We start from the raw sequence: 18,720 nt of genomic DNA, 5'->3' as shown, positions 1-18,720 counted from the left end.
AAAATAAGGGAGGGAATGTTTGTTATGAAAAGGTTTATTGATCAAAAAGTGAATTACAGCAAGCTTACATTTTGATGCAGCACGGTGGCACGGTGGTTAGCACTGTTGCCGCACAGCAAGAAGGTCCCGAGTTCAATTCTACCATCAGGCCGGGGTCTTTCTGTGTGGAGTTTGCATGTTCTCCCCGTGTTTGCGTGGGTTCTCTCCGGGTACTCCGGCTTCCTCCCACTGTCCAAAGACATGCAGCTTGTGGGGATAGGTTAATTGGATAATCCAAATTGCCACTAGGTGTAAATGTGTGAGTGAATGTAAGTGCGAATGGTTGTCTGTCCCTGTGTGTTAGCCCTGCGACAGACTGGCGACCTGTCCAGGGTGTACCCCGCCTCTCGCCCTATGACAGCTGGGATAGGCTCCAGCGCCCCCCGCGACCCTGAAAAGGATAAGCGGAAACGAATGGATGGATATTCCCTTCTGCATTGATAAATTAGCTACACATCTGTTAAATAAAGCTGTCTGACATTTGATGGGTGGCAAAATCAGCACCACTCATTTCTGTTAAATGTGTGTTTTGTATGGATTTAACAATAACGCTTAATACTGCGATTGAGCTCTCGAGGGGTCATTAAGAAGATTTTGTAAGCTTCAGACAGAAAGTGGATGACCTTCCCCTGTTTTATTCATTTATTAATTTTATGTATTTATTTCAGATTATATTTGAATTGATATCGGGCTTTTTATTTAAAAGTGTCACATAAAACATCCAGAATTTATTTCAAAATCTGAACCCATGTGAAGATGGTGTACATAACACAAAATATTTAATCACATCTTGATGTTAAAAAAAAGAAGTATTTTGTAAACTTTTGCTACATTACAACATCTGTTTCTGTTGATCTTGGTTCATTTTTGCTGTTGCTGCTTGATGACGCTTGATGTTAGCTGGTAAATACTGATCACCTCTCATTATTTACCCATTAATATATAACTCTGATCAAGGGCATCATAATTTAGCCATGACATTACGCAAACTCCCAAGACTTCAGTATGTTACATACATACAAAGTGTACTACATTACATTACAACTGTGAAGTATTTTCATAAAGAAACTTTTTTTAAACAAATGTGAATAAAATATAAATAAAACTATATTTTATTTGAACTCACCAAAGAGAGAAACCATGTTTACTGACATACTGACTTTTTAACTGCCTATGTATTTCTATTATTTCCACTGGACTTTGTCGACCAAATCTTGTTTATTTTGTACATCGTTTGTTGTACATGATGTGTATTCAGTGCTGTTTGATGTCAGACATAATTTTATAAAAAATCAAACTCTTTGTTGAACAACCCAGGTTGCCTTATAAACAAAAGACAAAAAACATTTCTGTGAAAATGAAGCCGTTGTCTCTGTAAATGATGTATCTTTGTGTTACTTGTATACACTTGGACTGTATGTGTGAAAAAATGATTTTGATTAAAATTGTACTTTCAATTATATAACACACTACATATTTTGGAGGGGGGGGGGGGCATTTCAGTGCATTGGGTCCATACAGTTTGAAAATCTTACAAAAGCCACAGATTGCACTAATAGGATCTGTTCAGCTGATTCATTTGCTGTGTATCTCCCTCACCTCCAGGCACTTTATAAAATAAATACAGCAGTTTTATAATGATCCAGTCTCACACTTATTCTTCTGATAGACTGAACGACTGCTGCTTCACTGGCATTGTGGCATGGCATTTCCTGATCTGAAATTGTAGTTTTTACTCACAGAATGGAAGACACACTCAGAGAGCGCTTGCTAGACACAGTTTCATACGCTTCAGGCTTGGCTGGAGTGAAATGGAGCAGAAACTACAGCCTATGCCCAGAACCCTCAGGACTCGAGTTATACATCCCCAAACAATCAGCCGGGACTCTGATGTAGCCCAATCAAGCCTTATTGTGACAATTAATGTTTCTAATGGTTTCCAGCATTGCAAAAGATAGACAATGCTATCAGATTCTTCAGTATCATGCCAGACGTGTGCAGCACATCTGCACAGCATCATGGATTATTTGCCCTGAACTCCCATGTGTCTGCATTAAACTGCATTCCACATTGCATCAACTAAAAATAAATAACCAGTATGACAACATAAGGCTGCCACTAAGCCTCAGATGCTTTGTGAATTTCAAAATAAACCCATCTGTAATGTAATATTTATATCGTAAGCTCAGATAAACTAATAAATGACCTCGCTCAATGAAGTATCTCCCATCGCTTAATTATTGCTGCTTTAAGCCGAAACTGTTATGCAAAGGTCACCCTGCTGATTTTATACATATAGGTAAGTTAATAGCAATTCCCACAGGCAGCATCCTTCAGCCTGTGAAAATGTCAATTATGGCTGTAAAGGCACTTTATTAAGTTTGAGTTTTCAACTTCAGACTTCAAGACTACAAATTTCTAAAAGAAGGTATGCATCACATGTGCACGTAGAGGGTGGAGTAAACCTTAAAAACACATTTATCAGACTGGTGGGGCTAAGAAAACGATGTTTTTGGTGGTATTTGCCTTCAAGGTTTTCTGGCAGAGAAATTCTCGACAATGTAGCGAGAGGATATATTTTAATCCAATCCCTAATATTATTCTAAGCCTTACCAAGTAGTTTTGTTGCTTAAAAATAACCAACAGCACCTGGAAACTGAAAACATTACAAAAGAAAATAAAGCTCTCTGTCAGGAAGCCTTGAAGGGAAACTACTCCCACTGGCAGCTGCTCACATCTTCACCACTGGCAAAACAGTTCTTACTGGTTGACTTGAAATGAGTCAGAACCACTGTGCCAGCACATGAATGTCATCAGCGACACCGGATTTATAGCTCTGCTTTAATGTTACCTCGTGATGATGGGCCTAATCAGCATTGTGTGAACTCAGTTGGCAAGGGGTTTAATGTAAATTCTGCTCTCTGGCTTTAAAATTCTTGATCTTAAAAACTAATTTGACACAACAGAATAACAGTCTCTTTCTTTTTTTTTCTCTGGAGAAGCACCATGCTTACAATTACACAGGTAACAGGTAATTCAAAGTAAACCAGGACTTTTTAAACAATACTTGATTTTTCCTTAAGGGTAAGCCTTCAGGGTGAATAGCATTAAAATATATAAACTGTTTTCTACCAGGAGTTTTGTTATTATATGGAATTAATGTGGAAATTATTCCAATATCATGCTGCCAGTTTACTGAATTACTCAAACCATACAGTCAATATGTCCCAGCAACTAAACTGGTGCCAGCCTAGCCGTCTGGTGGAAAATTGGCTGTGAACACATAATAGGTAAATATACTATATAGCCTGAAGCGGCCGGATGAGGAAGGCAGACTGAAAAAGATTATGCGGCATGATGAAGGTCAGCAGAGCAGTGAAAAAGAAGTGCTTGAAAAGCTATTTGAGGTGAAGGAGAAGGTCACTGATGTTGAAATACAATTAAAATAGCTCCGATGAGCTTGTTTCAAAATGAGTTAATCCCAAAATGGGATAGTCTTTACTGTAATGTCAAGATACAAGCGAAAAATCAAAGAAATTTCTTTTTTATATCCATATTTCAGACTTATGCTGAAATATGTTATTTGTTTTTCAACAATATCAGGAAAAAAATGTAGGCGTAGAATGTTTGTATTTGTAGCCTCGGGCCTCAGGTAACAAACGAATGTATAAAGTGGATCCTTTTCAACTCATTCACAACTAGAGAAACCCCACAGGTATAAATAATGTATAAGATTTTGATTCATTTAATTGAATGGTGCAGGCATAAAGCAACGCCACTGAATATTTTACTCTTAATTATTGCATAGGTTCATAGAGCACCTGTTCAACCTAATCTACAACATGACAATGACGATATTGTTCAGAAATCCGAGCGTTTTTGTTCCTCTGAGGGAAATAAAAGGAAGATCCTTGTACAGGGTTGATGTTGTTAAGCTTGTATGAACTTTACCACCAAAATAGTATTTAAGCAGTACTACATAACAATGCTCACAAACAGCGAACATTTGATCAGTTATGGTAAATTGGCTCATTATAGCTCTTACTTGAGGCGTGGGTTTACACGCTGATTAACGAGCATTATGAAACTAACCCTGCCATTGGATAAAATGCAAACGAGAATTTAAATGACTTTCAGTAATGTGGGACTAGCAGGATGGATAGGCTGGGGCACCTTAATGTCCCTCATTTATATATTTGTAGCAGGGCTGGAGGTGAAGAATGGCATATTGTTTTTCATTCGTCAATGTTTACAGAATCCCCATATTTACCGCATGTGAGACATTTTTTGAGCAACAGCTCCCTCTGTTGGCCGATTAGGGAAAGTACTACTCTTTCAAAATTTCCTTTCATTGACATTGTAGTAAGTGCTACTGCCTTATATTAGGTTTAATACAGACTTTAAATGTCAGTATTTATTTCTTTACTCTAAAGATGCTTTTCTCTTGGGGAATGGCTTTGACAAAACAAAATACATTTTGAGAAACATAATTTAGGTATAACATTTTTAGAAGTAATTGAATCAAACATATGCTCATTTACAGCAAACTACAGAGATTTTATGTAGTTTCCTATTTTAAATGTTGTTGTCCTGTTGCTATCTTGAGAATAACAAACAGGACACTATTGATTTGTCTGTTAGTATAGCTTCTTTTATTCATGAGGGGTCACCACAGTGGATGGTTCCACATTTTTGATTCAGCAGTTTTTTTTTCTCAAATCAGTGAGCTTTTAGATTTGGCTAATGGGCTACCTGCTACACAATGGAGTCACTGATTTGCTTCTTAGTGCACTATATTATATATTATGACTCAATCTGAAAAATGAACTGCCTTCTGTGAAAGGCGCAGACAATAACACACATTTCTGCGTTGGTTTTTGAAAAATCGAGTACAGCCACAACGAGTGTATTTATTTACCATGCTCTATGAAATGAACAGGGGCAATGTGCAGTGTGCACACAGCATTAACATCAGGGACCTTAGAAAAAAAAAATAAAACAGTGAAATATTGATGAGTTATGCTGTAGATCAATCCAAGACGCATGGAAATGAAAAATATACAAGATGAGATGTACAGAAATCTTTTGCGGTCAAGAATTCACAATGAAGGAGAGACAAACTCATTACTCACTCATATTGATTTCATTATGTACTGTGATGTAGCACCAGAATGACAATGAGGCTGAAAGAGACATTGGCCCCTCTTAAGATGCCATAATGTATTTAACAAAAGCTTCATAATTTATGCACCCATTAGCATCCTCTTGGTTTTGCATTAGCTGCTCCACCTCGTCCTCCCTCATCTTCTCACCTATGATCCCCAAGGAAGAAAGCAGGAAAGCAGTCAGTTCAGTACATTTCCTTATGATGACAGCTTCATGAATTAAAGCTGTTAATTAACTCACCCAGTGTTGCCAAAACGTGTCTGAGTTCTGCACCCATGACCGTGCCGTTCCCCTCCTTGTCAAACACCCGGAGGCCCTCTACAAAGTCCTCAAATGTTCCACGGTCCTTGGCTTTGCAGATGTGTTGGTGGATGGGTAGAAACTGGTCAAAGTCCAGCATCTTGGAATTCATATCTGCAGAAAATAATGAAAGTGTAACAAATAAAGCACACACAAAAAAAAGAAGATGTAATTCCTTTGTAGTGGTGAACTTTATTTAGCCCGATATTATGCAGATTCTTGAACCACATCCAGCTCCAACTATTAACAACAGCAATGACTCAGTTTACACACTTGTCTTATTACTAACCTTCAGCTTTGGGTTTTCCAAGCACGTACATTATCTCTGCATTTGTGGGATTCTGGCCCAAAGCTCTTATTAGGTCACCACACTGGGCATAAGTGATTTTCATCTCATTGGTTGGGGTCCTGTCAAACAGCTGGAAAGCATCTTTGAAGTCTGTGAATGAAAAGAAAGCGCATTATTCCTTTTGATTTCTCATCTTGTTATTGTAATCTAAGAAAACATGCAAAGTCTTTGAGAAAAGGCATCGCATGCTCTCTGTTTATGTAACGATCAACAGCATAATTGCACGCCTCACATAAAAGAGCCCACCGCTAATGAAAGAGTCAAACCCTCAGATGTTCCTCTCTACCTAGACTGACGTGCATCTTAAAGCCTTTTCAAAGCGACTGACACAGATGGATGTGTTTATTTTAATATAATAGCATATGCTGGCTCTAGTGTATCACCAGCTGCTGCCGAACATTTCTCACACACTTATGGGTGGCATGATCACACAAACAATTTATTCACTCTATAAATAACTCACAATCCATGCAGCCCAGAAGACAACTGTAACAGCCGTCTGAGCCTTACCCTCAATTTGTTCAGGAGTAAATTCCAGCTGCAAAAAGACAAAGAAAACAAAGAGACTGAGGGATGCTGATGCAAAGTGAATTCATTTAAGACGATGACCTTGATGACCCTCCTACAGCAAGCCATTTTAGCAGGTCGAGTTACAGCCATTATCTGTTCTGATCAAAGTGCATTGTTTACATGTGACCTTGAGGCTAAAACCCCCTTCTTACTGGATGTATACTGTCTACCAGTGTCAGCGTCATTTGAGTTTATTTTTAGACGTAACGTGGAATCTTTGGTGCTGTCAGCTCCACGGGGAAGTAACAAGGTCATTATGTCATGTGCACATGCACACGAGCAGCATTATTAGATATAAAGAGTGTAAAGTACATAAAACCTGTTAAACACCATTTAGAGTTAGAAAACCTGAGATCCAGCGATTTAAAATATATGCTTCTAATTATTCTTCCATTTGTTCAGCAGAACAAGCAGTTCAAAACCTTGAAGGGAAACCCATCTGTTTCACCTCATTTTAATTTTTAATTTTTGTGTTTGTGTGAGAGAGCGGGCAGGGCGGTCTTTATCCTTCAAGCTCAGGTCCTCTACCAGAGACCTGGGTGCTTGAGGGTCCTGCACAGTATCTTTGCTTTTCCTGGGAAACTGCTCACATGTTTGACACTTAAGTGGTAGAATATATAGTAGAAAGAGAACTGAATGTTAAACCAGCTGTACAGCTCGTTTCTACAATCAGCTTTGTGCTCCATTAAAAACTGTTATTTTAAATCTAAAAATAGCTTTGCCCTCAGTATCCACAACAACTTTTGAAGTTTTGCACTTCAAGCATATTTTGAACTGTCACGGCACGCCCTCGGTTTCTGTCTCATGTCAGGCTATCTACAGACCCCTAGACCCTTTGTGAGGTTTTGTAAAAATATTATCCAAAAACGTATCTAAGCATGTTTAAAGATGGATGAAGATGGCTATAATTATCTGTATTTTTCTTCCTCCCAGTTTTTCCACCCTTTTTCCCCACAGAGGAATGGTGAGGGTGGTCTGCTATTTGCAGACATAATGAAGATCATATTTTGTGGATTTAACCACGGTCCATTGTAACATGGCAGCTCGCTCAACCAAGAAAACATTTATCCATTGAGAAAGGGCCAAGTCAGCAGAAGACAATGTTTCCATGATGTCTGACGTATCAAGTAGTTTGCTTCTGAACCTCGCCCTGACAGTGAGTTGCATGCTTTTTTCCCCTTAACTGTCAAACATGCGTGCAGTTTATAAAAAATTCTGTAAAGCTATGAAGGCTAGAAAAAATATTACAAGAATCACCATAACGCCTTGAAAAATCTTTACCCTTCGGTTCGTCTTGCACTGCCAAGTAAATGTCACATGGGGTCTCTGATGCACTTTAAACACGGGCAAAGGTAACAGCATTGGACTCTTTAAATGAAGTCTCCTTATCTGTCTAATATGATTGAATAAAAAAAAAAAGGTTTTAAATTCACCAACAACATGTATCTGAAGTCGATCCACAATCTGTGTGTATAATAATCTGTTGATGTTTTACCGTCACTGATGTTGGGTCAAACTCCGGGGTCTTGGGGCGCTCAGGCTCTGGGGGTTTGGGGGCAGCTGGTGCGGCAGGTTTTGGCTCTTCTTTCTTCTTAGGGGCCATTGCAAGAGACAAAGGGGAGGACTGGCACACAGCAGAGTGATCCTGGACACTGCGGTCAGAGATGGGTGATTAGAGGCCCTTTATCCACTGTCCGCAGGTGTCACCTCCACCCCCATGCCAAACCACAGTGCCAACAATAGGGGAGGACTATAAAAGGATATGCCTTTGTGCTTCTATTTAAGACAAAGGTTGTTGTGTGTGTAACATCATCAAGACAGGAGTGATGGAAAACTACATTAGCTGAGATCCCCGGGCCTGGATCCTTCTGTTAATCAAGCTATGCGAGACCTCATGTTACCTAACCAATCTTTGACTATTGACCTTGTTCGGTGAAGTGTGGCGTTTATTAGTGAGGAGAGGAAGACGAGAATGATGATTGCTGAACAAGAGGGGAAGTTGCTTAAATTCCAGTGCCACAATGCTCTGTGATGAACAGCAATTATCCTTGATTATTATTCAAAATTACAACCAATGAGACGGCATCATCCACTGTGCACACTGTGTGCCAGGACAAGCCTTTATGATGACCATTTATCTAGTGCGATCAGAGGGATTTTCAGGCCATTAAAATTAAATCCGGCTGAAAATAGGATTCACCGAGTGTTGTGTCTGTGTGATCCTAGTCCTGCGAGGGTGATTATATGTGTACAAACCACTCGCAAAGTTGAATACAACAAACAAAGAAGTGAAGAAAGTCATCTGTGATAACACTGGGTGCTGCTTTGTGTAGCTGCCATTCACACTTGAATGGAGACACAGAGTGGTAGCCATCTGATGTTTTTGGTTTTATTCACACGGTTATGAATTCAGAATCATATATGCAAGAATAACTCACACAAACATGCAATTAATTTGCTAATTAATGCAGAGTGAAATTTCTTGGAAATTAAAGGTCATGCTTGACATTCATATTAGCATCACAGTTCCTGTGATTTTCTGACTTAACAAATCTTGATTAAGATCCTGATTCACATGGATACACTGTGACCTGTTTATCCAGCTACAGAAATAAACTCACTGTAACCCACTTTTATTAGGTTCATCTTGCTGGCACCAGGTTGGACTACCTTTTCCCCTTTTCTTCATGGGATAGATTCATAAAGGGGCTGGAAACATTTCTCAGGGATTTGAGATATTGTAGCATTACTCAGCTGCACATTCATGATGAAAATTTTCTGATCCTAAAAGTCTTTTTTCCTGTTTTCCCCAACTGGTCACGGCAGATGGCCGCCCCTCCCTGAGCTTGGTTGTTCTGGAGGTTTCTTCCTGTTAAAAGGAAGTTTTTCCTTACCACTGTTGCCAAAGTGCTTGCTCATAGGGTTGTTTGTTTTTCTCTGTGTATTATTGTAGGGTCTGCCTTACAATATAAAGCGCCTTGAGGTGACTGTTGTTGTGATTTGGTGCTGTATAAATAAAACTGAATTGAATGGTTCCATCATAACATTACATAATATTCAGCTGGAACTAAGAGGATCAAAGTGGGCCATTACACCAGCACCAACAGCTTGAACTGTTAATACAAGACAGGATGGATCCATGTGTTCATGCTGTTTGTGCCAAATTCTGACCCTGCCATGTGAATGTTAAAGCAGAAACTGAAACTCATCAAACCAGGCAACAATCTTCGATTGCTCAATTTTTTTTTTACTAAAACTTAGACTTTAGTCCCAAATTCCTGTTCTTAGCTGACAGGAGCGGCACCCAGTGTGGTCTTCTGCTTCTGTGCCCATTGAATTCAGAGTTCAATGTGTCGTGCTTATAGGCACTCTTCTGCATGCCTTGGTTGCAATGAGTACTTATTTGAGTTACTACTTATTTTCTCTTTTTTTAAACCACTCTCTGTAAACTCTAGAGATGGTAGCTCAACAGTTTCCGAAATACTGAGACCACTTCGTCAGGCAACAGAAGCCATGTTATATTCAAAGTCACTTAAGTCAACGATCTTCCTCATTCTGCTCAGTTTGAACTTCAGCAGGTCATCTTGATTATGTCTATATGCTTAAATGTACTGAGTCCCAGCAATATGACTGCCTGATTAATTGAACTGATGTACCTAACAAAGAGACCAGTGAGTGTATAAATATTGTAAAAAGCAAGCCGTTCATTCACAGATCCAGTGGAGACTTAATTATTCATGCTCATAAAGAGCATGTTCACGGATGCATTGTGGATTTGATATTTTAAAAGTTTGTAGATCTTTGTTAACACTTTCTCCTTTTTGAGTATTTTTGTACATCATCATTCTGTCACTAAAGCACTTTTCTCTGCATGTATAGAAGATTGTGCAAATAAGTCTGATCTATGCTCATATTTCATTAAGGACATTTGTCCATATAGTTAAAACTTTAACAGTGCGTAAAAACCACAAAATCCAAAGGCTGATATGTCGCAGTTTTCCGAATTTTCAGAACTCTGTCATTTTTCTTTCGAGGGGCTAAAGGTAAGTGGTGAGCAAGGTAGGTATTGATTCAGTGGAGTATTTTGAGTTTTTGTTCTGGTGCTGCGATCTATGTTGATTTTGCATCAATTGACATGTGGAGGATGAAATTTGAACTGTACCTAAATACACAAGAATGAAAGCAGTTTGGAAAAAATAGCAGCTACACCTTCTACAGCAGAGAAAATGTATACATTTGGCCTGTTTTTAGAAATATATGCTTGATGTGCTCCATGTCTTCACTCTACAGACTGATCATGATTACATCTCCATGTCTTTTCAAGGAAAGATGCTTGTCAGCAGCTGCTCTTGGCTTGCCTTTAAAGCCTTTAAAGAGCTCCCATCAAGCTCATGTTGTAAAAATGGCAACTAATGAAGTCAATATTGCCTGATGGTAAGTTTGGCAAATCCTCTGTTAGGAAGTGCAAATACTGAATAATTTGAAACAACTCCTTTAACCATCAATTTTGTAGGAGCCTGAATCATGTAATTTCATGACAGTGACAATATTCAGGCGCTTGATTTAAATCTTGATCTAACTATAATTTCCTTTATTAGGAATGATGTCACAGACAATATGAACTAATGAGGTAATTTACATTACTGGCCTGTCAGTAACAGCTTGTAAAAATACTAGAAAAGGAGAGAAGGAACTAAATCATAATTTATGATCAAGGGGATATTGTCTTTAAAATGCAATGAAAGACTAGAGAAGAGAAACACACAGGAAAATAATTTGGCACGCTCTTCTTCTGTTGCTTTGCTTGACTGTGGCCTCGTGGAGGAGATGGTGCATAAAATCGTAAAAAAACAATCTGATGAGTGAATGCTTGAGAAATAATTAGTCACGGCTGCAGTTTGTTCCTCATTATTTTCAAATGGGAGATGACTTAAATTGTCAGTGTCTGGTTTGAGCGAACCTCCACAGAGACAGATGGAAACAGTGTATGTTAGCCCAAGTATAAATGGATCCAGCCATACATAGCTCACTGCCACCTCCCCCCTCAGATACTGTCAGGTGATCCCATCAACAGGCTGCAGCAACAACTCCTGACATGACCAACCGCATACACTCAAGCTCTCAAACCATCTCAGACCTGTGCAGTTTGCTATTTTGGAGTTAGTCTGTTGTCTGGCTGGCATGCACCTTGGAAAGACTCCAGTAAGCGCACAATGCCAATTGTTACTCTGACCTATCACACGACCTTCAGTGCAGCTGTAGCTTTTAGTGTATGATGTTTTAGCAGCCAGGATAAAGCAATGCTATTACACTGCCATTCCAAAAAGTGGCAGTCCAGTTCTGATGACTCACTGAAAAAGTACAGTTTTTATCAGTCAGACATCAGAAAGACACAAAAGCCATAACAAAAAAAAAATCACGATATGTCAGTGACATGTGGTTTGTTTCTGAGGCAATTAATAGTATATGATTCTGCTATACTGTAGATGTGACTCTAGTCCTCTGAGGATATACTTAGCAATCTATGGGACTTTGGTAATGTTTAATTGATTTAAAACCATGAGAGGTGATGGATTCAGGGCCCAGTCACGGGGTAGCAACTATCTGTTATCCCTTGTAGAACTTCAGCACACACTGTACACTGCTAATGTTTTTAATTCACAGACATACATCAGTGAGGAAGGCAGCAGGCCCTACAGTTAGAGGGACATGCTCCTATGCATAGAACTGGAGTCATATTCATTTACAACCATTTTTATTTTGTACATGCTTCCAGCTTTAACAGACTGTTATTTGTTACCACTGAAGGCAAAGTCCTGAAAAGGCTGCAAAATGACCCCCCCCAAAAAACCTACAACAGGGGTCGTCATAAGACCCCAGAAGCCCTGGGCCCATTCAGCACTGTCAAACAATCAGAACATGTTAGCGACAGGCTGGGCAAAGACCTGCCAGATCTGTTCTGCAAAGTATGGATATCGCTGCTTGGATAATATAACATGTATCACATCCTGGTTAAGATTTCCTTTTACTCCAGCAGGCATCCATTGTTGAAGATTTTCTCATGTGCAGTAATGAACAAACAAAACATTCAGTTTGTCATCTCTGTAGTCCAGAGGCTTTAAACATTTCACACTGAGCACTATATTTAGATGCAGGTTAAGAGCCACTCTCGGGATGTGTAGCCCCTCCAAAAAACAGTTTTTTTGTTGTTGTTTTTTTTTTACATGTAGGTGTAATGTAGCACAGCTGCACATGCCAAAGCATTGTGTTGCTTTCAGAATTTGTTGTGCATTGTGTTGACGTCACTGACGTGGAAGCAGCCTGAGCTACGGCCGATCTTCAGTGGGAAAAAAAATAGATAACCTCTCAACCAAACATGTAAAAGAGGCTGAAAGCAAAACTGCAACCTGAGCACTATATGTAGATGGAGGCTTGAAACCTCTGTCATGTTTCACGGCTGCCAAAAGCAGCCTATTCCCCATGAGCGCATCTGCTCATGTTGAGGTGCTACATTATCACTCATAATCAAAGAAATAATCACCAACTGCCTGACTTTAATGCAGAAAATATCTTTGGTCATTTCACGTCCTATGCTCCTATGCACACAGTACAGGGTGTGGATTCGCTTCTATGATCCACAGCAGAGAACCTGCAACCTTCCTCAGGGGAATGACTCACTGCTGCACTGAGCAGTAAGATCAGGAGCACACAGCGCTTGACCACACAACCTGCTCTGCTAACACGATCACAGTGATGGCATAGAGATGTAAAGCCCCTAATGCACCTGAAAGCCTCTGTTATGCCCTGTGCTAACATAATCGCTGTGTGAAGTAGGTGAAGAGAAATGGGCTCCGAGCAATGCTCCTTTACAAGCTGCCTCACTTATGTCAGCATAGGCGCCACATGGTGCAGGTCAAGAGGTAAAGAGGTAAACACAGCCATCAGGCTGTTCCTTATCTAGCTATCAGCTTTCATCTGAACCTATTGGTCTGATCGTGCAAGCAGTGTCAATAAAATACACTGACAGCCTGCATATTAATGCTTCTGTCAAACCTGGTGTTCCCTTATTCTGTGAGTTAGCTGGGGGCTTCTATTCACTTGCCAAGCTAACGACTGAGCTCACCTGTGATTGTGAAAGTAGGAATAAAGCCCATAGCTAGGATCCCCCTTTATTTATGCCACCTATAAGCTAAAAAAATCAACATATTTCTGTGCAAGATAGAAGCTTGGAAAAGGCCTGGACTCATGTCAAGTAAGAGGTGGGGGCATTAGCAGGTCATATCTCCGCTGTGGTCAAATCTGTGATCTGGCAGTTTTTATTGTGGGAAGTCTGCCATGCAGGAATGCTAAACTGCTTGCCAGGGCTATTGCCTACGCATAGGAAGCAAGAATACAATAGAAAGCTAGCTAATGAGCAAGGAAGACTGAAAGTGTGCTGGCTGGGACTCTAGAACAAAAGACAGAAAGCTTCTCTGTGTTTGAACTCGGTGCAAGCCTTTCCATTGCTGGCATGGAGGGTTCAGACAGATTCCACGAGCTGCTGTGGGCTCGGGGTTAGCCTTGGCCTGGTGAGTTTGACTGAGGGAAAAACAGGCCTTGAGGTGAGTGTGAAGTCTAAACCTGAAGAGACATAGAAGCTACTTAATTTTCTTTTTCTTAAATTGCTTGTAGACTTTGATACCGGAGGCAGATTTATTTAGGTCTTGCATCAGTGTAGCAGAAAGATAAAGGAAAATAAGCAGCTTAGGTGGGCAACAGAGCTTTTGTGAAAAGAAAGAAATATTCTTGGGATTCGTTTCTGTCATTGAAATTGAACATAAATCATCAGAGAATAATCATTATGGGGTTGATATATAATAAAAAAACAGGTGATCTGCAGTAGATGAGCAATATTTCATAAATTGAATAAATTATTTGTAGCCCATATAAAATACTGCACGTTCACTTAGAGATTTAAACACAGCATTAATGTGATTATCAGTTTTAACACTAAACATAGATCTGTTCTATACAATTAAAAAAAATTAAACCTGAAGCTGGGGAGATGTTGTCTTTTCCCTGTTGTAGCAGGTGCCAGTGTTGGGAAAACCTTTTTTATTTGCTTTCATAATTCTTTACAGGGCAACATTAAGTGTGTCCAGTGCTCTGTAACTGCATTAACAGACAAACTACCCTTTGGCTCTGTGACAGGGCTCTGTGGAGCTGGGGCGACACTGCTCCACTGTGATCATTTACGAGCACTCAGGATACAGCGTGTCCTCGCCAACGTTAATACTAATAAGGTGGTTAATACACCAGCTCAATTCCTGGTAGGTTTTGACATGTTCATTATCAGGTCCACAAGGCAGTCAGTGAAGTGAAGGAGCGTGTAATTAAACTGTCCCCTGTCCAACTAGGATCCGATGTGGTATCCAGTTTAGTGTGCTGAAATGGTAATGGTGCCAGTCTGCACAGGCTTCACTCCAACATAGACTCCATAGCTGCCATGATGTTTGGCAGAAATTCTTATTTAGTAAAGAAAATATAAACACAGGTTTTTTTGGGGGGACTCTCAGCAGGATTTCCACTAAAACATATTTTATGCGAAACATTTAACCTATGTGTGTTTATGAAAGTGTGTGTCGCCAGACAGCAACATTCGTTTTACAAACTCCTAGTCTTACCTATGCTGTCACAAACATTTACACGTGTAATAGATATATAAAAAAGCACCCTTAATGTTCACAAGCTAAAATTCATGCATCAGAGGCTTCACTTTAAAATGTAATGAGAGAGAGGTATTATTATTCAGGCGCAAGATGTCAGTCTGTAAGCCCTAATTATAACTTGTCAACATCTGTGCTGTCAAACACAGAGAGCCCAGCCAGCATCTGAACTACACTGCCCTCCTGTGGTCACAGGGTAATTAGCTGGGTGTCGATACTGCCACTTAATTTAGTCATCTTAGTTGCACAATACTCAAAGAATACAGAGAAGGATGACATCTAACAATCCAGTAACATCTTGTTACTCGTGCGCATTTGAAAGAACATTTCTTGTTCTTTGACTACAATTTATTGATCAGTTGCATAGTCTTAAGAATATGCTAGCGTCATTTAATTGAATATGTCATCATCTGCAGAAAACGTCCGTTAACTGTCACAATCTGCCAAACCCACAGGTGTAAATTATGAATAGAAATAATGTTTGTGTGTATATATATGTATAGAATATGAAAGAGTCTGCTCAGACAAACATTTATTAGATGGCGAAAAAGAAAGAGGAGCAAAGATATGGCAGTGTAACAAAGGGAAGTCAGCAGAATACAGAGGGATGCAGAAGAGTGCAGAGGTTGGATGCAACAAATCCCCTGTTACCTTGTAAGGGAGAGCATTAGGTGTGAGGTTTAATAGAGCCTGCGGGCAAAAGGATCCAGTGATTTCACAGCACAGCTTTGTTATTGTAGCATTCGATTGCACGTAGCAGACTCATGTCTTGTTTCCACAGTAAGTGTTTTTTGGCACTGATAGCTGATGTGTTTTGTTTCTGTTTTTTTCAGTTTTTCTGTAACTATAACTGTAATGTGCAGGCATTTAGCGGAAAAATGACTCCCTCATAAAACATGCAAATCACAGAAAACATTTTGTTTGCATGTTGAATGTAAAACCCTAAATGCACACACTCTCGTATACAGTTGTGGTTAGAGGTTTACATACACTAGTCATTGCCATGAATGTCATGGTAGCTTTGTACTTGTAGAGGTTTTGTTGAGCTTTTGTTTTACAGGATGGAATGATTATACAGCACGCATCTTTAATCACTTTTTCAAAAGAAAAAAATAAGAATTGGATCCACAGGTTTGAATTTATTTTGGATTTTCTCTCAAGACAATGATCCCAAACACACATCAAAACTGATTTTGAAATGGATAAAGCAGGCTAACATTAAGCTTCTGAAAAGCCCTGACCTCAACCCTGTAAAAAATTCTTTAAAAGCTGGATCCGCACTAGGAAACCAACCAATTTAAATGACCTATGCCAATTCTGCCAAGAACAGTGGTCAAATATCCAGCCAGAATTATGCCAGAAGCTTGTTGATGTCTACCAAAAGCATCTGATTGGGGTGCAACTTTCTAAGTCACATTTACCCAAATTGGGTCTTTGGGTATATTTGAGCACAAAGAACAGCTCAAAGAAATCATCAAAACCCCCAAATTACTGTGACATTTATGCCCATGATGAGTCTACATTTAAACTTCAGACCACAAATGTAGCAGGTATTCTCAGGAAGGAATAACAGTTTTATACAAAATGCATTTGTTGTTACTGAAAACATAAAGGACAAGACTGTAAGGAAACACGAAGAGAACAAACAAACTAAATGTCTGAGCATTTTTCCGCCTGGCTTTAAACACTTATTCATTTGCACAAAAAAACTTCAATTTGACTGCATGTATGAGCAGTTTTGGGAAATACAGAGAAGAGAACTGAGAAAATAAACTTCAAAAATCTTTCAAAAAATGTGCCAAAGCAATTGAATTTTTAAAACAAGCTGTAAAAGCAAATCTTTGAATCCGCAAATGTGTTTTCCTCATATCACCTTTTTCCCCATTGGAATACAAAATGTTTTACCTCAATTAATATGAACTAACATAGAGAAAATAATGGGACAATCTGGATGTTTGGACACTTAATCGTGCAGAGCAGCACTGCTGAATTATTCTGACTTTTCGAAGACAGCCTTGTTTAAAATTATCCTCACATTAGTTTGATGTCACATCTAATTTATTTGATTAAGGCCCCGTTCTTTCTGCTCTCTGTGTAATTATCTGCTTGTACCTTGTCCCCACACGCCTACTATATACCTCTTATATTTCTGTGAGTCGGTGGGAATGAAGAAAGATTTATCGAGGTACTTCACATGTATTGATCCTCCCGAGGACATTCATTCTCTGAATTTGACCGAGCTCAGCAGCCAAGTGGTCACAGTGACCACTAGAGTGCCCTTGCTGTGAGGCAACAGTGTCACACCAAGTAACTCTGACAAGTGTTGTTGATTTAAAATTGCATTTTCAGCTCTGCAACGTGCAAACAGTTCTCTTATTAAAGATAGTTTTCGCCTAACTTTAAACCCCATGTTGCTCTTGACCAGTTAAGTGTTTGCTCTGCTCTGCTCATATGATTCCTGTTTACCAGAACCATATCTACTCACAGCAGTGGAGGCCATGGTTTCCACTGTAAATATTTTTTCCCTTTTTCCCTCATGTTATTGTCTACAGCACTGAGCTGTAAAAATTTAATTCTGCTGATGTTATATTTTTTGTAAATAATTAAAGTTTTCCTGTTCCTTAAAGTTTGAGGCCAAGCGTGATCATGTTAAGACTCTGCAGGTGTGGCCTGTTTGTTATAACAAAAAATCATATATGATTTACTTTTCAACTTTTTTAACCTATCTTTTAAAGAAGTTGTTTAAACGAAAATAATGGAAATGATGACCAAGGATGCCACAACAGGACCAAGTCTGAGAGTATTATAATCAAACTTGTGAAAAACTGTAAAAAAGAACTTTGTTTTTTAGAGCTTCCCAGTTTAGCAGAAGCAACAGTGTGTATACAGAAATATGGAAGATGGGTGAACTGTGTGTGTAAACCAAAAAAGTAAAGAAAAAATGAGGAAATACACAATTATTCCTTCACTTTAACAAGGGGAAAGTTACATACTTGATGGTGTTCGCCCTCCTGTGCTTCTGATTCACTTCTCATGCCTAAAACAACCAATTATCATTCCTCATGACTCATGCTTTCACCTAACCCTGTAAACACAACCCAATCAGAGGGACAAAGCTTCGTAGAACTCCCTCACAAAGTAAACGCTCTATAGCATCGCACGCTGGTTCGAGACAGTTTCTGCTGTTTTGTTTTGGGAAAGAAATGGTGACCTCATTGCTGATTACATACATTTTATCCAGATAGTATGTCTGTAACAACAGATTAATTTGCTGAGAAAAATACATCGAGCTATCAGATATCCCCAGCAGCTACCGCGCTGGCCCCTCAAACATTAACTGTTAGATTTATGAGCCAACTCTTTTTCTTTTCTCATACTTTAACAATTACACAACCCTACTTTTGTTTTTGAGTTCCTTTCTGGTTTTGTCTTATTGCTCAACACTTTGGTTATCTTGGAATTTGTTGACACTGCTGGACATGTTCAAGTCTCTGAAATTATAGCGCATTTTGTACTGAATTGCTTGCTGTGTTTGAAATGTTATTCTCAACTTCACATTAAATCTTTGTCCAAGATGTTCACGTTTAGGTT

At 39.2% G+C, this 18,720-nt stretch overlaps 1 protein-coding gene across 1 annotated transcript; it reads right to left on the bottom strand.

Annotated features, from left to right (window-relative positions):
* Positions 1-4,924: 4,924 nt before the first annotated feature.
* Positions 4,925-8,067, bottom strand: myl13 (myosin, light chain 13). The gene is made up of 5 exons (XM_031734747.2): positions 7,920-8,067; positions 6,365-6,392; positions 5,795-5,944; positions 5,446-5,619; positions 4,925-5,351 (listed from the first exon to the last, which is right to left on the bottom strand). The coding sequence occupies exons 1-5, from the start codon at positions 8,025-8,027 to the stop codon at positions 5,245-5,247; spliced, it is 567 nt and encodes a 188-aa protein (XP_031590607.2). The 5' UTR covers positions 8,028-8,067; the 3' UTR covers positions 4,925-5,244.
* Positions 8,068-18,720: the final 10,653 nt, after the last annotated feature.

Source organism: Oreochromis aureus, linkage group 18, assembly GCF_013358895.1.
Source record: "Oreochromis aureus strain Israel breed Guangdong linkage group 18, ZZ_aureus, whole genome shotgun sequence".
Lineage (NCBI taxonomy): Eukaryota > Metazoa > Chordata > Actinopteri > Cichliformes > Cichlidae > Oreochromis > Oreochromis aureus.
Note: the sequence above shows the minus strand (reverse complement) of the source record. Positions and strands in the feature narration are given on the sequence as shown.